This window comes from Lutra lutra, chromosome 3 (assembly GCF_902655055.1).
Source record: "Lutra lutra chromosome 3, mLutLut1.2, whole genome shotgun sequence".
Classification (NCBI taxonomy): domain Eukaryota; kingdom Metazoa; phylum Chordata; class Mammalia; order Carnivora; family Mustelidae; genus Lutra; species Lutra lutra.
The window spans coordinates 19,746,598-19,770,299 of record NC_062280.1 but is presented as its reverse complement, the minus strand read 5'-3'; the positions used below and the strand labels follow the sequence as shown (position 1 = coordinate 19,770,299).

The 23,702-nt window shown below is 36.6% G+C and overlaps 1 protein-coding gene across 8 annotated transcripts in view; it reads right to left on the bottom strand.

Moving 5' to 3' along the window:
- Positions 1 to 553: 553 nt before the first annotated feature.
- Positions 554 to 23,702, bottom strand: part of PIKFYVE (phosphoinositide kinase, FYVE-type zinc finger containing) — a 79,165-nt gene continuing 56,016 nt past the window's right edge. For all 8 annotated transcript variants that reach the window (XM_047720895.1, XM_047720901.1, XM_047720896.1 and 5 more), the window contains 18 exons: positions 23,565 to 23,678; positions 22,883 to 22,991; positions 22,628 to 22,782; positions 21,455 to 21,545; positions 18,599 to 18,659; positions 17,605 to 17,742; positions 16,431 to 16,551; positions 14,563 to 14,658; positions 13,023 to 13,106; positions 12,056 to 12,153; positions 9,863 to 10,027; positions 8,417 to 8,476; positions 7,557 to 7,733; positions 6,615 to 6,718; positions 5,809 to 5,937; positions 4,955 to 5,216; positions 4,482 to 4,556; positions 554 to 3,758 (listed from right to left, as the gene is read on the bottom strand). In XM_047720895.1, coding sequence (XP_047576851.1) covers positions 3,643 to 3,758; positions 4,482 to 4,556; positions 4,955 to 5,216; positions 5,809 to 5,937; positions 6,615 to 6,718; positions 7,557 to 7,733; positions 8,417 to 8,476; positions 9,863 to 10,027; positions 12,056 to 12,153; positions 13,023 to 13,106; positions 14,563 to 14,658; positions 16,431 to 16,551; positions 17,605 to 17,742; positions 18,599 to 18,659; positions 21,455 to 21,545; positions 22,628 to 22,782; positions 22,883 to 22,991; positions 23,565 to 23,678 — 2,155 coding nt within the window. In that variant the 3' untranslated portion in view covers positions 554 to 3,642. The remainder of the gene's footprint in view (positions 3,759 to 4,481; positions 4,557 to 4,954; positions 5,217 to 5,808; positions 5,938 to 6,614; positions 6,719 to 7,556; positions 7,734 to 8,416; positions 8,477 to 9,862; positions 10,028 to 12,055; positions 12,154 to 13,022; positions 13,107 to 14,562; positions 14,659 to 16,430; positions 16,552 to 17,604; positions 17,743 to 18,598; positions 18,660 to 21,454; positions 21,546 to 22,627; positions 22,783 to 22,882; positions 22,992 to 23,564; positions 23,679 to 23,702) is intronic.

Below are 23,702 nucleotides of genomic sequence, written 5' to 3'. Positions count from 1 at the left end.
CAGGACACTTCCAGGTAGGTGGAACAGAGAACTAGGTGCCTGGCCCCAGCACAAGCACCACCCCACCATAGCAGTGGCTCTCATGGCCCCGGGAGAGCCCAGGCGCAGTGAAGGGGACGAGGCTGCCCAAAGGGGAGCAGCTGCAGGTTACAGCATAGCCGGGTCCAGTCAGGTAGACTCCTCTGAACAGGCTGGGAACCAATTAATAGCTTAGAGAGCCTGCCATCAAGGCGTATCAGCCATTCCAAGCTGAGAAAGGGCAGTACCTTCTTGAGTGTCCCACCAAGAAAGCAGAAACACATGAAGAAAAGGAGGGCAGAAAAGGTGAAACCATGATTGACAGAAGCAAACGCACAGACTTAAGACCCTCTTTTCTGGGACTTAAGAAGGCCATTTACCAGTGAAAGACAAATCTTACGGGGAAACAAAGGGCAAGAGAACAAACAGAAGGCAACACTTCGAGGCCAGGGATGGGGGGCAAGGGGCGAGGCTTGGGCACCTAACGCCATCTCCGCTTGCTAATTCAAGCTGATTCAAAACGAAGTGAAGCTGATTCTCAGTTATTTTAAGTCTTCTTTATTTACAGTGTAAGTCTCCAAAAGGTCAAGGCAGTTTTATCTCTTAAATAACATGTCAATCATATAAAACAGCTAGAACCAAAGTAGAGAAATATATACAATATAATACATTAAGCATTTTCAATATTGTTAATTGAATTCTTCGTATTAAATTAAAAGAGAATATTATGATTTACAATGTCATTTCTCTAGTTAAAATCAAACCTGTCAAAAGACATAATGTACATTTTTTACAAAACCAGCAGAGCAGCATTAATAAAACTGCTCATGATTGTAATTTTTGTTTTCTATAATACACTGCACCCGTGTTACAAAAACAAATAAACAAAAAGGCATTGCACTAGATGGTTTGAATACTGTCTAAGTCAGTATGTTGACACTTGAGGAACAATGAATGGCCTGACCGGTTTCACCACCAGGCTCATTCACAAGTTTCCATTCTGCTAGCTAAATAAACTTTCTGCAGGTAGATGACTCTTCCTTGGCCGAATGCTAATCAGTAAAATGCCAAGGAGACACTGATGCCACCAAAACCAATACAAACCTATTCACGATACCCAATAAAAGCCAAAGCTGGAAAACCACTAATGGCTGGATCAAGAAAAAAATTATAAGCAGCATTTTGTAGGAAATTTTGAATGTCTACAAATTTAAATTAGTCAACAAACTACAAAAGGGCTTGCAATAGCCGAATCCCCTTATTTTTCTCAGACTTGGGTAAGAAAAAGTAAATCTTTTAAATTTTTCCATAAAGTGTTGATGGCATCAAAACCCTTCATATTTATAAATAAGATGTCTATACAATGCAACACGTTCACAGAGTTTTCTTGTGCTACTATCCATTTTCTCAGGATTTGTATTTTATTCTAAGGAAGAAAGTAGTAAGATTTCTTCCTCAGTCTTAACTTTTCAACATCAATATTCTCCAAACCTCAGAAGGGAACTCAAGGGACGTGAGTGGTCATTCAATGCTTAACACCAAGGAGCACAACACTGGAAGCCCCTTATATACACATATAGTAGCGGCCTCCACAAAAGCAGCGGGGGTGGGTGAGGATATATAGAGTTCTACCACTCACAAATTTACTTCCCTTTCATTAAGACATTTTAAAAGGACAGATCACCCTTGCAAGGCAGCAAGTATTGCTTGGGATCGTATTATACTGGAACTTCTTTAGCCTCAAAATTATCTAAGAGGCAGCAGTGCTTTAAAAAAGAGGTCTTCAAGTCATGGGCAGGGAAAACGTGACACACACTACAGTCAGGAATTATTCCAGGGGAGGATTCCAGCTCCACATATTTGGTATTGAGACCAAAACAAAGAAACCACCTGACTACAGTGAAGGAAAGCTACCTTCTCCTGGGGAGTGCATGAATGAGGGTGCAGGAAATGGACAAATAATCCTAAGTATCCTGACTGAAAAAAAGAACAGAGACATTGTTCTGGACTGGAGAAGTTACATTCCATCCACCTGTTTCACTTCTGCCAGAGCCCATCCTTTTCTCGCCTGTAATATCAAAATTAAAACCACTAGTGTTCTGTGAGTTTCAAAAGGCACACCACGTTTATTTTAAAAAGTGCTTAAAATTAGTCCTAAGACCTTGGTCAACTTGTTAACTAGTTCAAAACAAACCATGTATCCAATAAGCATCCAACACCAAACTAATGCTTTCCTTCTCTAAAGCAAACTTTCCAAAATGTTCCTATTTCACATACTTACAGTCTCTGTAACTGGAATGTACCCAGACTTCTTTTTCTTATTTTGTGAAAGTTACAATAGAAATGTGCTATTAGAGGAAGCCTGAAAAGAGAACTTTATAAAACTTTATAAATCCCCAAATTACCCTTGTTAGGGAGAGCAGCCACGAGGAAGTATTTGTCCTTCTGTTATTTCCTCAAGGTTAGTTTAGTACTGTCTCAGATCACTTTTAAACAAAGAAAAACTCTATTAAACAAGAAGTTCCTTACTACAAATATTTTATGTCTTAACATTTCTCAATAATCAGAACTGGCCGAGAAACTAGTGCAGAAAGTTAATAAACAGATGTCCACACTAGAAACCTCTTAGTTTTACAGAGGTCATTTAAATCGCTATTTATATTGAAAAAGACACTTTACCTTTACAGAAAACAAGCAAGTGTTTACGTCTCACCCAATATCTTGGGTAAGGTCCAATTTATTTTTTCCATTAAAAAAAGAAATCCTCAGTAATTCTCCCTTTGGGAAGTCAGTCACAATAGACCAATTTACTGTTTCCCTGAAAGTGGAGGAAAACCTAGAATATGAGCATGTGTGGGTAAGTGCAGTTGAACATATTAATTGCACAAAAGTTATAAACAAGCTTAAAAAACAGCTCCAAAAGAAGGCTTACAGTTAATGGCTAGAGTCTCCTGTCACCCGCAGAGAAGACAGAACTTAAAACACAGCAAGCACACTGAAAAACTCAAAAAACACTCTTACCTTTAAGAACACAACAGGATTCCCAATTTAAGTCAAATGCCCCAATAAAACAAGAACAGACTGGGTCCATTTTTTTCACTGGCCACTAAGAGAGTAATTCAGAATTTTTTAAAGGTTTCAGAAAATCTGATAATAGGCAACATTATACTTTTAGGTAAGAGACACAAAACAAATTCACCACCTCTACAAATGCTAAGTAAAGAGTATGTCAAATGAGACGCTGGGAAAGCCAAAATCTAGGAAGCATTATTTTCTTAACAGGACTGTTACCAAAACCAACACCCCATTTTTTCACCCTTATCTCCTCACCTCTTACCATACATTCGTCTTTAGCCCTTTGAAATGTGTCTGTATTTTAGCTTAAGTGGAAAATGTTATGCAACTTCCCAGCATAAGAGAGCTAATTTGTAGTTATCGAAAACCAAAGTGCAAATCCATGATGTTTTAACCCTTCAGTTACAGACGGCCCACTCGACCAAAGAACGGGAAGGCCTTGGCATACAGTGGTGAATGTGATGAAGAAATAAAACATGTAGCTTATTTTTGGTCCTTTGTTCCGGGCCCCTCTCATTCACGGTCCATTTCAAAATCATGTGCTCCCTTTCAGCAGTTCAGACCTAAACCTGTCCAGTGGTCTGGAACCATCAGGAAATATTTGTCCATCGCTTCACAAAATCTAGTCCTGTACAACTCCGGAGAGACCACAGTTGGCATTTTACCTAAGATTATAAAAGAGCAAAGAGAAAAAGCTGTTACAGAGCTGACTCGAACAGCTATGTTCTTTCATGACAACTGCTGTAAAGACACACACACACATAACACACACATAACAGTCTCAGAAAGGAGGTAGGGGTGTGTCCACTGTGCCACATAACAGGGTCTTTCTGGTAGGAGTTTCTATTTTAACAGACTGGCTCCCAGGGGCACCTGGGTGGTGCAGTCAGTCAGTCAGTCGAGTGTCCGACTCTTGATTTCGGCTCAGGTAAGGATCTCAGGGCCGTGACAGCGAGCCCAGAGTCAGGTTCGGCACTGAGCCTGCTCAAGATTCTCTCTCCGTTTCCCTCTACCCCATTCCCCCACCTTCTACCTGACAAATAAGAGACCAGCTCTTGTCTAGAAATGAGAGATGTGTGAAAGCACAAATGGAGCCAGCAAGGCTCAGAGAACTTCGAAGATTTCAACTGTTAATTAAAAACAACCCCTTATTCAGAACATCTAGCTTTTTGGGGGGGTAACTTGTCATTCTGGCATTTTAACACAACTTGAAAACCAATTATTTCCCCACCTATGCAATTCCCTTTATTATTTGATCATTTTGGAAATGATAACATCAGAGATAACCGCTTATTTTTTTAGGATTTAAAAAAGTACCCATTTCTTAAATGTTAACTGATAAAGAAGACAGGAGAATAATTTAAAGAATAAGCAAAACTTCTGCTCACCTTGTCCTCCTAAAATTCCTGTTGATTTCACAACCATCTCGAGCTTTTTGTCCCATGTAAATGTTCGAATATAATCTGTTACAGGAAGCAAGGTTAGCAGTACAGCTATGTTAGTAAATATAAGAAGATAACAACAGTAATTACTACTACTTCTACAATGTTTACTGAATGCTAACAATATTGCCAGGCACTGTCCCAAGGGTTTTTTCCATTTAATTCTTTTAATCCTCCTAATAACGTCACAAGGCTTCCTTTATGAGTAACTTTTGAATACAGATATTTTTGGTAAAGATAATGAAATGAAAATGAGACACTGAACAGAAGGTAACTAAAATTTAAAAGCTATTGTTGAATTTTCAAATGAAAGTTGGTGAAAATATTTAATAAGCTATGACTAACCCGATACCAGTATAATCTTCAATTTACTCCGGCTTCAATCATGAACTGTAAGTAACATATGCTCACTGACTTACCTATAATTCCGACGACCAGCTCGTTGCTAGTATCATCTCGTCCAACCAGCAAAGAGTAGTCTATAATGAGGTGGCTAGAAAGAAAGTGGGAGTCACTACGGATCGAGGCTCTCAGCACGGCTTTGGAATGAGAACGGATATACAGAGGGTTGTCTCGAACCATCTTTAAGAGATTTTCATCCAGCAGGACCACATCACAACTCTCTTTCCCAGTATCAGTTTTTACATTTCTATTCCTAAGCGAACCCTTCAAATCAAAAACCTAGAAGAAAGAAAAATTTCCGTCATTTATGCATGAGTTGCATAATTAATTAATGTAATAAACTGGAAATGCAAAAAGATTCCTTGTTGCCTATACCATTACACAGATTTTTAAATTTAATTTTAAAACTTAATCATAACTTATATAATTGTATTAAACATATTATATATTATATTAAATATATTACATATAAAATTATATATAAGGCGTGCATTATAATTATGCAAGACATAAAACAGATGATAATTCAATTCATCATTGAGAATTAACACCCAGGTATTCAGTTACTCAAACGCTTGAAGAATAAACTAACCCACTTAATCAACTTTAAGATACATTAACAAATAACTCCAAAAATTTAACACTGGATCATAAAGCAGTTTAAAAACCAGATGCAAACAGTCTTAGGAAACTTAAGAGTTTTGATATCAAAACTCCACATAATACTAAGGCAATGTAGAAGTTAAATTTGGCTACCAAGTGAGGCTTAATGCTATCGAATAAGGTGTTATTCTCTGATTCATTACATTCAGGAACCAGAAGTGCAAAAGGTTCCAGTAGCTAAATGGTTTGCACAGTTCAATATCCTTACCTGTGCCATCTTTCTCCCATAGAAAAGATTTTCCATGACAAGGAGATCTAACTTCTTCTCAGTGTTGTTTTGAGAATTCTTATAACCAATTCTGTAAACTCCAAGAATTTTAGCCAATGCAGTGGGCCTCTAAACAAGAAAATCTGTAATTTAATACCCATATCTGGATCACCCATGTAATACCCAAACAAGATTTTCTAGTAATATGACCAAAGGACTTTGAAAGAAACTTAAACCCTTAAATCTCAGAAGTAAAAACAGCAATGCCAATAAAAACATTAGATCCCATGTTCTCCCAAAGGATAATGCTTTATAATTTCTCAGTCACAAATTTTGTCATGACATATAATTTCCTCCCAAATATGCAATAAACCATAAATGGAAAAAAAACAATCTAATGACTCCTTTATACACTTACTGGGAGGATCATTGCTAAATGTCAAGTGGCAAACCCGACAGGCACTGGTTTTCTTTCTACCTAAGGACCAACACATGCAGGCAGGTCTCAACAAATATTTCCAATTTCTGTCTCGACAAAATTACAAATTATAATGGGCAGCTATTTTCATCCAATCGTAATGTTTCTACACACACACAAATTAAATGCAACCTGCTGGGGATTTCTTGGCTCCTCACTGGCAAAAATGGGAAAGAGAGTATGAGTGCATTCTATCAGAGCTCAATATCAAAAAAGATCCAGACACGTCCGGTTCCTATCTTTGCATGGAAAAAACTGCCACCAGGACTCTCAGGATGTGAAAAAGTCCAGAAACTTCTAATTACAGACCAACGTTTGGGATTTCTACCTTTTGTTGAACAGCATTTGTAATGTAACTGAAGTAGTGCGGTGCGAAGTCGAGGAAAGACTGGACTTCCAGACGAGGCATCTGCTTCAAAATGAATCTGTCATCTAAAAGGCAGAAGCGTCACTGATGTTCATTCGGTCACAATATTTCCTGAGGTAACCTGTACTACATCATTCCAAATATCCAAAATGATGTCCCATCCCAATGACGTCCATCCCAAATGATATGTTTGCTTCATAGCTTTAAGGGAGATTTTCTGATATCACAGAGAACATTTTCATCAGAACATAGTTCTCAAGTAACGGAGGGCTCAAAGAGTTCCTGAGGATTAAACAGTCAAGACGCCTCTACCTTTGACAGTACCAGACCTGAATTCATACCTAGATAGTCTACTTCTTAAAACTACTAAGTAAAATTTTGTAGACTCCTTTAACAATGCAGTGAGTCACAGTTATGAAAGCTCTTATCTAGCCACATTTTGCTTGATATTTGCTCCTGCTGCATTTTCCCGGATAATTTTGTTTTCAGGGTATGGAGAAGAGAATGTGAAGTACAAATGGTCATCATCTTCTGTAAACCTTTGCAGGTGAAGAACTTGGCCCTCCTATTTTCAGGTTAAGTATTTGTATTTTTTCTTTGTCTCATCAGCTCTGAGGAACCCTTCTGAGTCTTCTAGAAGTTCTCCATTACAATTTACATTTGTCGAAGTCAGGACCAGAGAGAGTTTAGTAAGGATCGAATCAATGTCTGTCTCTAACTGTACACCACATACCTGTATATTCTTTTACATATTGTTACTACGTCCTCTCCAGCAGAAAAACAGAAAAAAACTTCGTCTGCCAGCTGACTATATACAACCTCAGTTCAAGGGATTCACAAATGATCTGAGGGGGAAAGATGGCTACTACTCAACTCAGTGAGTAAGTGACTAAAAAGACGTACCCTCAGTTGCATAAAAGGCAGCTCCTGATTTGCCCCCGCGGGCCTGCCAGGGTGACGAGTGGGAAAGAGAACGAATGAAATCATCTTCACTGCTGCCCAGAATCACTTCGCGCATCTTGTGAAACTCTCCCGCGTAGTACAGGCGACAGTAAAACTTGGCATTTGCATCAGAAAATTCTATGAACAGAAGTGTTTAAAAAAAGAAGGAGAATCAGAAATCTCTCTTTTTTTGAATCAGAATCAGAAATCTCTCTTCTGTCTTTTGTGAATCAGAAATCTCTCTTCTGTCTTGCCCACTCCCCCACGCCCGACAAATCTGACCATTTCATTTTCTCTGAGATACCATTTCTCATGTTAAGTTTACACCCCTATTTATCACAGGTCTGTTAAAATGATTCTCAGGGAAGACTGAAAACCATCTAATGACCTTACAGAAAAATCAAACATAAAATAAGACCCATTTCTAATTTTAAACTGGTTACTGTACTTTAATCATTATACTTTTATACCTTAAATTTTACTGTACTTATTATTCTAGATGATAAATTTCTGGCATACACACACAATTCTAGACACCTGGTCAAGGCTCTATGGCTCTAGATTACACAATAATTATTTAAACATTAGAAATTAAATTACACCTTACAAATTAAATTATAATTTAAATTAATTTCTTTATATATTAAATAATGTTTATTTTATAAACTAAATCTAGATTAAATAAAACTTATGTCAGCACACAGACAATATTCATTCCAAGAAGCAGGATATTATCTAATATAATGCCAGAAGCCTTACATAATAGTTTTCTCAATTACAGTCCCTGTCCCCAAACGAACAGTATTTTATCTCATACTTACGAAGCTCCACATGAGGATTTATTAGTTGTTTCTTTTGTGTATCTCCTCCATCTACCTCATCTAAAAAGTTTTAAGATCATTAGTAAAGTCAGTTTTCAGTGGGTTATCAGTTCATTTTGTCTTTTTCCCCTGACAAAACAATAAAAACTAGTACGTCAACTCTTGTTGTCCTGGTCAAGTCACTCCCAAGCAAGAATTATGTGTACAATCAAACTTTATAAACTATTACAAAAATATAAGTACCTTTTGAAAGAGCAATTTCCAGGTTAAAAATAGAGAATTCTGGTTGAAGAATAATTTTTCTTATATCTGATTCCTCTGATAACAATATACTCTCATTAAACTCTGCCTCTGAAACTAATAATATACTATATGCTAACTGGTTTTAAATAAAAAAATACAGATTAAAAAAAAAACCAAAATGATATACTAACACAGCTCTTTTGTCAAGTCCCCATTACTTCTTCATCAGTTTCTGACTGTTTTCCCTGTGTGTGGAATAATGCTTCTCCAACAGCTTGAAATGCTTTCTTTATCATATACTTATATAATACATAAAATATACTAGTGTCTACTTCACAGCTATTTTTTATACTTGATTTGTGTGGCAAAGCTACTGCTAGGTGCACTCTAATTATTACAAATTTGGAATATATGTCAAGAGCTAGAAGAAGTGATCCTCCATGTTTCACATTTCTAAATTTTTTCAAAGCACCAATGTCTTCCAAGGATTACAGCCCAACAGAAGTCTATAGAATACTAAACAGATATCTTAATTACTAATGAAAATTTATTATGCTAACTTTTAGACTACTAATTCATGATCTAACTCTTTCTGTAAAGGGCCAGATGGTAAGAATTTTATTCAGTCACAACTATTCAATTTATCGATATGACTCGCAAGCAGCCAATCAGTCAATGAATGGGCATGCTTCTGTTCCAATACACTTTATTTCCAAAACAGGTCAGCACAGTTTACTGATGCCTGGTCTACCCCATATTCAAACACAATCAGGTAGATATATTTTTAAATATCAAAATGAAGGCAGACATCAATACCCTCAACCCTACAGAGACTGGGAAAGAAAGGAAATGTCTGAGTGGGTAGTGGGATGAAAACATTTAAGTATGTAACTATGAATTCCAAGGTGAGATCGATGTTTTACATGTATAATGTCACTCGGTCCTCAATAAACCATGGAAGACATTAATTTTGCCACTTCACAGGTATGGAAACCAAGGATTTCTGATCCTTAGTAACACAGTAAGTGATCGCAATAATATCTAAAGCCAGCTGGACTCTACAAGGGCCATGCTTTTTCCACTCTGCCATACTGAGGCATGAGAAAAGAGCGAATGCCCTGGTTTCAGCAGTAAGAATTATCTATTCAAGGCTATAAAAACACAAGCAAGTAAAATAATCACATTTGGTCTCCTTTCACACACCTTGAGGCTCAATGCCTTGACTCTCCGTCCCCTCCTTGCCTGTCTGCCCAACCTGGTAGTAAGCACTATCTGCTCCACGTAAGGTCTCTCTCTTCTGGGAAGAGAGATCAGGGCTTTTCCCTGCTGTCCCTCGGAAGAAGGACAGCATTCCAGAAGCCTTTTTGGCTAAAAATAAAAGGTAATATATTAAGTACAGGTCACTGCAGATGGAAAATAAAGATTTTCAACTCATTCTTTTGTTAGTAGTAACCATTATATAAGGGTAATAAATATGAGTCATACTGATACTTTCATTTGCACAGACTATCATTCCACATGTTTTATGGGGTCTGGGGCTGGATTATTAGCCAAGCACTTTTATTATCAGAAATATAAAAGAAAAAGCAATGTTCAGATAACTGTGTATCAAAATGTAAGAAATTCTACAGAACATCTTTCCAAAATGTCTTTACATGGCAATCATAACCTTTTTTCTTTTAAAGATGTATTTATTTATTTAAGAGAGAGAGCACATGTGTGCACCAATGCAGGGAGGGGCAGAGGGAAAGAATGTCAAGCAGACTCCCCACTGAGCACACAGCCCAAAGCGGGGCTCTATCCCACAACCTGTGAGATCGTGACCTGAGCTGAAACCAAGTGTTGGAAGCTTAACCAAAAAATCCACCCAGGCACCCCAGCAGTCATAATATCTTAAGCAACAAAATTCAAGACTGAATTCTTATATTATTACAACAGTTAATTAAACTAATACAGAGCAATACTACGATCTACAAGAACTCAGAGTTAAAAATAACATCTCTATATCGTTTGTGTTCCTATATTTTAACACAGCAAAATCTAAGATGTTTTCAGCATTTTTCAGAAATTAGTATAAGATGGCCAAAAATATTACTGAAGCTTACTCTATACTCTCATGCTTAGTTTGGAGTTTGGTATACTTATATCATCTATGTACGATCTATGAGCTTAGCGCACATGATTCTAATCTTGTACATTTGCCATCTACAAAATCCACATAAAATATCCCTCATAAAGTGCAGACACCACTGCGGCCTCCTAAATACCCAAGCCCGTCTTGCTCCTTGATGAAAGAACTGCACTTTTGTTTGGGGCGGCGATGTGGAAAGCCCCAGAAAATGAATCATGATCTATAAAAGCAACAAGGGCAGCGCTAGTCACTACAGTCCCTGTCTCCCTGGCAGAGAGGGGTGACCAACGAGGGGAAAGGGGAAGCCTCTCTATTCCTATTAAAGGAAACAGCTGAGCTTGTAGCTACCTCCCTTGTCTCAATTCCAAGTGGAGACATGAACTGGAACATTCTGATCATGCGGAAAACTTAAGAGAATCATAAAGAAATCACTCCTCTCCTGTCATGACAATGCTGACTAGCTGAACCAATGCCAGCAACTGCCTGCCTCTGGACATTGCTATTTTACAAAAATACACTGTTTGTTTGAGCCTCAGCAGTCACTTGAGTTTTCTGTTATTTGTAGGGAGCACATTCCTGACAAAGCCAGAGAGCTGTGCTCAAATCCCAACTTCCTGCTACCTCTATAATCTTGAGCAGGTTACTGAAGTCTTAACTTTCTTTCCAAAAAATGGGGATATGTCAAATAACTCTTATGAGGTTATTGTGGGGATTAAAGAACAGGACCCGTGAAAAATTCTTTTCACAATGCCAACAATACTGTGAAAACTTTTTTAGAAGTCTCTCTTAGGGCACGTGGGTGGCTCAGTCAGTTAGGCCTCTGCCTTCAGCTCAGGTCATGATCCCAGGGTCCTGGGATCGAGTCCCACATCAGGCTCCCTGCTCAGCAAGGAGTCTGCTTCTTCCTCTTATTCCACCCCTTCCCCTGCTCATGCTCTCTCTCCCAAATAAATAAATTCTTTTTCTTAAAAAGTCTCTCTCAGCTTGTATACTTTCAACTGAAAGCTCTAAAAAGGCAGATTCTGCTTCTTTTTGCATAGATCTATGAATTTCTAGCAGTTTCAAATCTAGTAATAAGGTAAAGATCAAGGAAAAGCAAAATATTTACAAAAGAGAACATACAAAAATTTTTTAATGCTTCTTATATCATAAAGACCAGAAGTAATAAATTCTTGCCAGCTGGCATTTCTTATTTAATGTTTTCTTCTTCAAACCATAATTACAAATAACACTAATAATAAGTGTTCCTCCATGTATAATCTTACTTGGCTGTGGTTCTGCTTCTGCTGTACGGTTTGTCTGTCCTCCACTGACCTCGGGTAATCTAATAGGGCTGCTACTCTTTGGTCTGCTATCTAAAGTACTGAACAAAAAAAAAAAAAAGGAAAAGTTAGCTTCATACAATTTGGACAGAAAATGATTCCTACATTAATCTACTCCCCACCTAATCCCAATCACGGTATCCAAAATCTGATTCATAATTTATATAAACACACGTTATTAACACAGAAGAAAAAGTCTTGAAATGTCTACTGGACTTAAGAAAAAGAAAGCAAAATACTGTAAATATAAAAGTGTATGGAAAATACATGAAAGCAAAGGCTTTTATAGTATCTCCCCAAGTTCATTAGAGCTATCTTAGCACCTGGAAGTCGAACAATTACAGAAAATACCAATTTCATATTTCTCAGGCTAGTTACCATGATAATAAATAAATCCAGATCAAATTTTGTCACATTAGTGAAGGTGTAAAACTTACTTCAATAAGAACCAAAATAATGAGCCTATGACAATTTCTGTCTAAATGTCTAAAATATTGAATATACCAAAAGAACTGGTGGGGGGTTTGATTTTGTTTTTAAACTATTTGGGATCTTTAAGTATTATGGAAAATTCACAAATATTTTAAATTACAAACAAAGTAAAGCAGTAGGTTACTAATTTCACAAGTAATGAAAACAAGGGGAATTTAAAATGCTGAAAGTTTAAGTCTGCAATATATACTACACTTCTATGTCATGTATCAGAAAACTGTATCCAAAGGCCCTGTTTAAGGCCTTTTGCTATACTAGAATTTTGTTCTGTCAATTGTTTGCTAAAGTTTGAGTGCCACTGTCAGTATCAACTTTCACACTCATAATATGCTATAAAATAAAATTGAAGTATCAAAGCACGAGTGTTTAAAAAAATGATACAGCCAAATGAAGTGAATTCTACTCAATCACGGATCACCTGTTTGTTGGAGGCCCTTCTTCAGCACTGCTCCGCTGAGTCGCTTTGGATAATTCCTCTAAGGCATTTCGGTATTCTTTACAACTTAGGGTAGAAATAGGTTGAATATGTTAACTTAAACATTAAGTTTCTCTTCAAAATATATCAGATACTTTAGAGTAAGTTCCACATTACAGAAATACAATCATTTTATGTGTCCATAATAAAACATATTTGAGTCAACTAACAAAAGTTATCAAGTAGAAGCCTCAAGAAGATCATCTTCACAGATAATAATGCAAAATACAAACCAACACATCAACCAGCATCAATATCCTAAACAATGATTGTGAAAGCCTACGTATTAACATTTAGATCAAACATCTTCAGGGATAGAACAGGTAATTTAAAGTATAAAACTTCAGATGTTAGTATAATAGAACAGCAAGAAAAGGAACTTGAGAGTGCTTTTCTATTAAAAGGTACTGAACTTTAGGAAAAAAATCCAACTCTTGGACTAGAAGTCTGAGAGCCCTGATTTAGATATATCAGATGTCAGGGAACAAGAGAAGCATATATTATTTTTCAAGACATTAGAAGAAAGTGATTTCTACTGGAATACTCAATTCTTCACAGTACAAAAGAAATTTTGTATTTGGTTGGCTTTCCTACCTTTCTTACCTATTAATGTAGTAAGACTAAGCAATAAAGAAGCAAATATTAATTTTCTAAAGTCCAAAAGGCAAAAACAAAAAAAAGTCACATGGAATCTCCTAAAGAAAAGAAATTCCTCATAATCCAAACAGACTCTAAACTTCATAAATGCTAAGGCATATAAATCTATCTTGTTTATTCCTATAAATCTAATGCCTACTATACCACATATTGTAGATATTCAAATATTTGCAGAATAAGCAGCCTCCTTGTAACCAATGTATAAAAAGAAAAATTTACATTTTAATGCTTCCAGCAGAAAAAGAATTTAAACATCTTAGATTATACTTAAACTAAGTTCTACTGCTACCGAGATATTGTTGTGATTAAAAAGCACTATCTTTTTAGACATAAGATATAAATATTTTTAGAGGCTTTTTTTTAAATACACATGATAACTGTTGGCATGTAAGTGGGTTAAGACATAGGAATGGCATTACTCTAGTAAGAAAACCTTACGTGCTGTGTGTGAGGAGCAGGAAGGAAATTAAGAGTACAAAAGATACTCAGATAATATGTTTTATTATATCAGTAAGTAAGCATAATAAGGAAGGGATACAATGGATATACAGCATAATAGAAAGTTTAGAGGATATAAGGATAAGTAAGTAACTTGCCTAGTCGATTTAGTTAGAAGCTTGCTTAAGAATCATCCTGTTGTTATTTGGGCAAAGAATGCACTTTCAGACCCAAAGACAACAAGCTACATGCCCAAAGAATATATATTCTTGCTTATATTTAATCATTCCACCCTACTCTCTATAAAAGATCTAAAAGTAAGGCCATTCACAAATATACATAAAATATAAAGATCTAATCATAGGTGAAAAAGTCCCATGAAAAATACCTGAGAGCAAAAGCAATGATGGAGCTGGGTTCCTTCTCACAAACCGCAATGGGCACCCGTTCATGTTCATACATTAGGTAGTGTTTATCTGGATCACTGTTGAAATTTTTTAAATAAGCCAGTAAGAACAAAATTAGCAGGAAATGACATATACAAACCACTAATACATTATAAGTAAATTTCAAGACAATTTTAAGTTAACCAAATATGACGCAATTATAAGACTATAATTAAGTAAACCAAAAGGTATGCAGAAACTGAACCAAACCAAACAGCCAAGGAAAATGTATCAATAAAAAGTTTTTAAAGGCCACTGAAAAATCATCAGATTTAGTCTTCGAGTCCGAGGGTTCTGGATTAGTTATTCCAAACACTTTCCGTGCTGCCAAGACTTTGAGCCACATTCATCTCCAAAAGTATTTATAATGAACAGCAGAAGTGGGAAAGATTTTGTTCTACTCTAAGCCTGAAAGATGAGTTTTCTAGAAATTGTGGAAAATGTACCATGAGTCCAACAAGAAATAATGTAACACAAATGTTCTCCTATTATCATATGGAAACTCAAAGGGGTGACCATTTTAACCCCAATCTTGATCCCAGGACTTCCACCCTCCAGCCCCTAGAGAAGCATTCATTCATCTGTGTAATAGCTATGTACTGAGCACCCACTGTACCGGAGACACAGTATTAAGAAAAACTAATACTGAGCACCTAACTTGGAGAAGATGTTAACAATTCAGAGGTAGGAAAAAATAGGCATGGTAGAGTTTATAGTACAGTAGGTGTAAAGAAACAAATAACCTTACAAATAAAAACAATCACCTTCTGTGGTATGTTTCACGAGGGAAACATGAGTGACAAACATGAGTTACAAATTATTTGTAACAAAGAGACCTAATCTGGCTAGGGCAGGGAGCTAGGAGAAGGGTCTGAAGTTTTCCTGAGGAAAAATTCAAGGAGTTAATGACTAAAGAAGAAAATGAGGGTGTGGGCAAAGGCCATACAACAGGTGGGACAATAACCCACTCAAGAAATGATGATACTGGAGTGGGAAGCAGAGAAGACAGGGACCCTCACAGACTGCAGTATGAACGCTACACGTCCCCTCCCTGAGACGGGGAGTTCCCAAGAGCAGTGACTTTCCTTATTAATCTTGTTCTACATCCTCAGGCACCAGAGCTGGCACTCAGTAAATTTAAATATTGACTGAAGAAATAAATACAAAAGTCAGTTAAGAACAAAGGTCCTTATTAACAAATGTCCACCTTTTGGATACACTTGAGCAGCATTTAATGGCTACACAGATCAACCAGCGGGGAAAAAAACAAACTCTCACAGCCAGCCTATTTTCTTTCCAACTCAGAAAACCCTATACAAACAAGATCTCATGAAATCTTGTATGGGTCACTGTAATACATCACCACTGACAGAAAAGTACCATGTCCCATTAAGTTATTAGGTCAATAATGTCATCTTCACATACAACCAGGAGTATGTTTCTATGATTATGGGATCAATAGATGTAGCAGTGTATCTTTAATATATATATATAGGTATAAAAATATATATATGTATAAACAATTATTTTCAGAATCAGTAATCTTAAGCATTAAGCAATATTATAATGCTTTTTTCATCCACTCATCTACTATGTAATGATGATTAATTACTACATAATAATTCTACAAATTACATTATACCAAAAGACATCTTTTACTATGATGAAGTGTAATTTATGATTGAAAAGTATATATACAATTAAATAAATATATCTAAATATGGAGAGAATAAATCTATACAAAGAGGTTTTTAAAATTAAGTGAAAATAAAACCACTCAACAACAGCCACTGACATTTAAAATACTTACAAAGGAAATGGAATAGGGTTATAGCTATTTCCTGGAAGCAAATTTGCAAAGATGGCTTTCATGGTTGATTTTTCCTTCACTTGGCTGTCTGTGGATCCCAGCAAATGTCCATCAAACACATCTAGGATAAAAAATATGCTACTTACATGTTAATATTCAGAAAGAGTAAAAAGAAAAGGAAGTATAAAGTATCAACATTATTTCTTGTCATTCGTGGAACACAGACATATGCACACCATAATTACCAATGAAGGTACAAAATTTCTCATCTAGGAATAAGGACTCTTTGGGGATGAAAGCAGCAGCAGTAGTGAAGAAGCATACACAGCACTGATTCCAAGAAGCACTCTGTTCTACGTCTGACCCTCTCTGAAACTGGCATCATCCTATAATCGACGGCTTCCCATTGCAGGGGCCAGGCAGCAGCCACGATGTAAGTACTGCCTGAGCATGCGTGCACTTAGCCACAGCTCTTCTTTTCATCACTTCACCTCAGTTATATGTGCTGTCGTCATTAAATCATAGTTTAATTGCAATTTAAAAGTTATTTTTAAAGTTTACAGTACTTAAGTAGTTACTGCTTAAACAGAAAGGAAAGAGAGAAGCGAGGCAAAAATTTGCTATTAGTGAAAGAAACAGCTGTTGTTGGAGAAATGGCTATAATTTCTCTTATTTTCTTACAAGGAAATAACAAGAAAGTGTGCTTTATGGAACTCAAGAAAGTAATACCCCCAGAAAACAGGAATCGGGGTAACATTCTGTTACTGAGATATTCTATGTCAACTAGTGCAGCTGAAGAAGTGATATAGTAAAAAGCTCTACCTAAAATAGCACTTTTTTTTTTTTAATTTTAGATATAAAGATAGAGAAAAAGAGAAGCACACGTGCCTGAGAGGAAGGAGCAGCAGAGGGAGGGGAGAGACAGAATCCACAAGCAGACTCCCCAGCTAAGCTTGGAGCCCAATGTGGGGCTCGATCCCAGGACCCTGAGATCATGATCTGAGCCGAAACCCAAGGTCGGGCACTTAACCAAATGCACCTCCCACATGCCCCAATAGCACTTTTAATAAGCATAAAATTTACAAAATCTGAGGAATAAGAAAGCATTGTATCAAAGCATTTGTGGTGCTTTCCTTTTCTGGATCAAGTACAGTAAAAGTGACTTCAACTGCACCTTCAGAGCTGCTGGCTGTGTCGAGGTCAGGGGGCCCTGCCCCCAGCTGTTCAGGCATGACCTCTGGTGGAGTAGGCAACTGGAGATGGGTAGAACTGGTGGAGCTCTGACTGGACAGGGTTGTTAGGAAGCGATCCTCTAAAGAAAAACAAACTTAAGTGAATCATTTAAAAATGATGACCCCATGTCTACCTAATGGGAATTTTTTTTAAATGTCAACTCATATTTCTACTTCCTAAACCAAAGAATTTTAGCTTCCTAAAAATTATCTAGGCCCTTTTAGCACATATTTTAGAAACAGATACAAATATCCGAACAGGTTATATGATTTGGTCACAGTCAGGTCTTAGTGACAACACTGTGACTGGCAACCCAAGTCTGATTCCAATCCAATATCCTTTTCCACCAGGCCATAATAGCTACCTAAACACTAGTCCATTCAGTTTTACCAGGGCACCATTGGGGGAAAAAAATCACATACTCACTCTCAGGGGGAAAGTTCACTTAATTATAATAGAAATGCTCAGAATTATGAGTTGAGTTCATATTCTACAAAGGCAGTCTAAGGAAATTTCCGTACAAATTTTCTAAGATGGCATCAAGTTATTCAATGAAATACTGTGAAAGACAACTTAGATGTAGGAAAGATTTTAGTAACATAAAAAATATAAATTAAACTTTTTAATGTTTTTGCATTCAAACCTGATGACTTTGGAAGAGGCAAAACAAAAATCCAATTTCCTTTTGTTCTTTGCTCTTCCCTTAACAGCAGCCATCTCTATATATCGTTTATTTCTTTATCCTAATTTATTTTCTTGCAATATACTTTATGAGAATCTTAAACTGACAGTGCTACGATACTCTACAGGAAGGAAAACAAAGTCTAGAACAACTATGTCAGAAAAAATTCTCAAAATTAGCCACTGAAATGACCTACAGACCAAGAAATTTCTTTAAATCCAACAACAAGTGATCACCAGACTCAAGCACCAACCTTTTTCTCCATTTTGAAGCCCTGGAGAAATATTTCTTGGAGCTGCATCCATCGCACTTATCTGTAGAGAAGTAAATACTTTACTCTTAAGGAAACATTAAAATCACATTTTTAAAACTTGCTTAAGAATTATTAAGACACTCAGCTTTTTTGTGGGTTATAACTTTTGATTTTTACCTTATTAGAAATTAAAACTGAAAGTTTTAGAATATGCATTAATTCATTTTTTTGCATTAATTCATTTAAAAATAATAAGCTCCTACAAGTCAACATAAATAACATTTTTAAATTAAAAAATAGCTATTTACCAAAAAAACTGGTCAAAGTGGCATTGTTTTACACTTTTGCAAATACTTTTACGCTTTTGCAAATACTTTAAGTATTTTGCAAATACTAATCTATTGAGCTATATTATTACGATTGAAGAGTATAAAGAAAATCTAGCCCCACATAAATATGCAACTGAAAAAGGGAAATCATGTACGGCCCTCAAAAGGGACTTTAAAAACCCCCAGGGGTCCTTGAACTATACTTGGAGAATGTGCTCTAAAGAGTAGCTCACTTCCTAGCATTAAGGCATCTAAAAACTACTTATGATTACCCATTAAACTTAGTAATCTTTTATTATCCACTGGATAATGGGATAATATCCATTATTATCCCATATCCGGTAACATATATTTCAAATCACTATAAACCCTGTATACAATTTGATTACAAAGTCATTTCTTAGATGGCTACTTAGAACATTCTTAGATTCGCTCACCATACCAGAGAGACCTCCCTGGCCCTAGTCACCCTAAATAAATTAACTGACCACCAGCCACTTCCTTAGCAAGACTCTCCATTTCCCTTATTTTATTTTTTTCTTCATAGCCTTTATCCCATTTGTTTTTTAAGTTTATTGTTCACTGGTTTATTGTCAGTGTCCACCTCATTAGACAAATGTTCCACAAGGATAGTAACTATGGCCTTTATTCAGAACTATATGCCTTAAACCTAGAATAGTGCCTGAAAGTATTCAAAAACTAGTTACTGAATTAAAGTACAGGCAGTGCTACAGATTTTCACATCAACTTTCAAACCTTCAAAAAGATGACCATCTACTGAATGATTTTGTATTTTCAATTCTGTGTCTACCTATTATAATTAAAGGTCAGGTCTTACACCGCCAGTTTTGCAGTTTCTTCAGTGAGCAAATGAAAAAGCCACTACGGCTAACACTAATGGTGTTAGCCATTGATAACCCTAGATTACTTGGCAAATACTAGTTACAAATCGTCTTCGGTAACTCTTACTCTTACTCTCACCTAAATTTTAAGGAAAAGTGATTCCTACACAGTTGTTCCTGAGATAAAAAAGAAGCATCAAGATCTAAGGCACTTGAATTTATCATTTTATGGAAATACTTCTCTACAGATACTATACATTTGTATAAAAAAAATAATCTCTCAAAGTCCCTCATCATATGAGTATATTAAGCCCTTATGGGGTGCCTGGGTCACACGGTTGGTTAAGCATCCAACTCTTGGTTTCAGCTTGGGTTGTGTTCTCAGGATCATGAGATCAAGCCCCACAACAGGGGTCCGTGCTCAGCACAGAGTCTACACGAGACTGTCTCTCCCTCTCCCTCTGCCCCTGGCCCCTGCATGTGCGCTCTCTCGCGTGCTCTCTCTCTCTTTCTCTCCCTAAAATAAAAAAATAAAATCTTCTTTTTAAAAAAAGAATAGCAAAAAAAAAAAAAAAAAAAAAAAAAAGAATAGTAAGCCCTTATATTATAATGACATTATTAATTTATCAGAAAACATGGTTCATGTAATAGGCAGAATTCTAAGATGGCCCCCCAAAGTCCTGCCCCCTGGTATACACAATCCCCTTTCCCAGTTAGTCAATTAAAACACTAATTTAAATACTGCTGCTGTGAAGGGATTCTGCAGATATATTTAAGGTCCCAAACTGGTTAACCCTAAAATGGGGAGAGATTATCCAGGTAGCGACCTAATCACATAAATCCTTCAAACCTGTGTCTAGAGGTCAGAGAACGGGAATTGGGAAATTAGAAGCATGCGTTGTTGTAAGCCTTGAAGATGAAAGGCGGCTCATGCAGGCATGCGGGCAGCCTCTAGGAGTTAAGAATGAGCTCTGGTCACCTGCCAGCAACAAGTGTGGGACCTTCAACCTCTAACCACTAGGAATTAAATTCTGCCAACACCCTGGATGAGCATGGAAGATGACCCTGAGCCTCAGGTAAGATAACGGCCCTGGCTGAAATCATGACTTGAGCTATGTGAAACTGAGCAGAGATCCCAGCCACACTATACCAGACGCTGGCCCCCTGAAAAAGATAAACTTGTGTGTTAGGTCACAAAGTCTGTGGTAATTCGTGATACAATAAGACAAAACTAATACAGTTAGGAAAAGCCAACTAAATCAATGTGCAGAACAAACCCAATGCTAGGTCCCTTAAGAAAAACTTCCTGCTTAAACACAGAGATTAAAAAAAAACACACACACACATAAAACGACATAGTAAAATAAATTAGAACTCTATCATATACTCAGAGCATCCCTAACTTTTCCTTAATGGCACCTACTGCCACCATGATGCTGTTTCCAGTGATGCCTACAGAGAGTGGCTTTTGATAGATGTTTGAAATGAACAAACAATTGTATTTCAAGCAAGATAAAAAATTAATCCAGGCCATGTCTCTTTGAAGCCTTACAACTGCAAAATGAAAGACTCTATCTAATATTATTAAAACCATGTATTAAATTACCACTTGAAAGTGTCTCAAGTGAAATTAACTGTAATACTTATATCAACGAAAGACCAAAAATGAGACCACATTTCTTTACCTTGCTTTCTTCCCCCTGTCTCAGTCTTCCAGGACTTGGAGGAACTGAAGGTCGCTTTCTACCCTTTTCCTGCTGGAAAAGGTCCTGTAATCTATAATTAAAGGATTGTGGGGGGAGAACATAGTTTGTTTCTAATATCCTGAATAAGGTATACAAATTTTCTCTTTACAATTGTGAAACCACAATAACTAGATTCTCCTATTCCAACTGCAATAGTTATTAAAATTATACATAACTTTCTTATTTCTAACCAACTAATCAAGAGCTGTGAGTGATATGACAGTAGTTATACAAGAGTAACAAGTTATTGTAAGAGACAGCATAATGTAACAAAAAAACAAAAAACAGGAGCATTAGAGATGAAGAGACCTCAGCTCAAAACCCAGCTCTGACAATTAATAACTATACAGCTTGGGGAAATGCCTTAGTCTTTAGAGCTTCTGTAAAATGGAAACAGTATATACACTGTAGGATTCACAAGACCAAATAAAAGACTGAATGTCCATCTAGGCCTTACTCACTGCCTAGCATAATGCAGATGTTCCATAAATAAATGCTATAATAATTCAATTGAACTTTTAAATAAGCATCAGAGGGAAATATTTCTCCCAATAAAAATTTACATAAAGGTCTAAGATACACATAATAATATACTTGAAAGTCCTGACCTAAAAACCAATAATCACTCCACAGCATATTAATTAAGGTATATTATATTCAATAAGCACACACACTCTTAAGTATCTGAAACAGCACTGAATGCTACTCTCATCTGTTTTTTTATCTTTACAAACCACCTGAAGATTAGCATATATGTTTTAAATGATGAAGGGGAGGTGTTGACAGAAAAATAAAAACTTCTACAACTTGAGAATTAAATGTAGCATCACAATAAAGGCCTTTCAATTAAAAACATCATGGCAGGGCGCCTGGGTAGCTCAGTGGTTTAAGCCTCTGCCTTCGGCTCAGGTCATGATCTCAGGATCCTGGAATCAAGCCCCACATTGGGCTCTCTGCTCAGCAAGGAGCCTGCTTCACTTACTCTCTCTGCCTGCCTCTCTGCCTACTTGTGATCTCTGTCAAATAAATAAATAAAATCTTAAAAAAAAAAAAAATCATGGCAGAGCAAATTTTGCAAAAACATTCAGAAAAGCACCAGACAGTAAAGCACACCTGTTATTCCAAGCTTGCAGCACTTCGCAGAGACTTTGCTTCTTGGCGATGAGGGACTCGAAGACAGACTGCAGCTGCTGAGGGGTGTCCACTGAGGAAGACATGAGCCTCGCTTGCATCTTCTCGATCCAGTTCTTGAACTCGCCTTCCTCCATCTACAAGGAAAGAAGCAATTCCAGCCGCCTGAGACCCACCCCTAAAGAAACTTCTGATAAGTTTTTTAACTTTTGAGCTTCTGTCAAAGAAATGAATGACCTCTTTTTGTGCAAAGATATCTTCCATTTTTTCTTCTCTCGTTTTGCTAAATGTATCTGTTTTCAAAGATGCAAGTCTTTCATCAACAGCAAGATACACCTGTGAAACTCTAACAAAAACATAAACGTTAAACATCTTAGAAAAGTTGGAATTAAATTTTCTAATCTCACATAGAAAAACACACAAAACTTTTTATTTTATTGAATTAAGAATCATACACAATTGTGCTACACAAAAAAGACCTAAGAGGATGTACATCAAAGTTTCAACAGCTGTTATGTCTAAGAGGGTTTGATTTCTTTTTTATACTTTTTGCAGTCTACATTTTTTTTTTAAAGATTTTTTATTTATTTGACAGAGAGATCACAAGTAGGCAGAGAGGTAGACAGATAGAAATGGGGAAGCAGGCTCCCCGCTGAGCAGAGAGCCCAACTTGGGGCTCGATCCCAGGACCCTGAGATCATGACCTGAGCTGAAGGTAAAGGCTTAACCCTCTGAGCCACCCAGGCGCCCCAGTCTACATTTTTTTTACATCGGACATATATAACATATATTTAGAAAAATGGTTATTTATGTTTTCAAAGAAAGCTAAATGAACAAACCTGATATTCTAAAATATGTGTACATTAGAGACAGATGTCTATATACACAAAAACAGATGATCAAAGAAAGTAAAACTTACTTTTGAAAGAAGTCCTTCAGGTCCTGAAGAAGGGACACTTTTAATGGGGCCTGACGTTTAATGAATATTTTGGGGAGTGGAACACATACTTCGAGAAGCCGAATGGGAGAATAACTGAGAGAAAAAAAAATACAAACA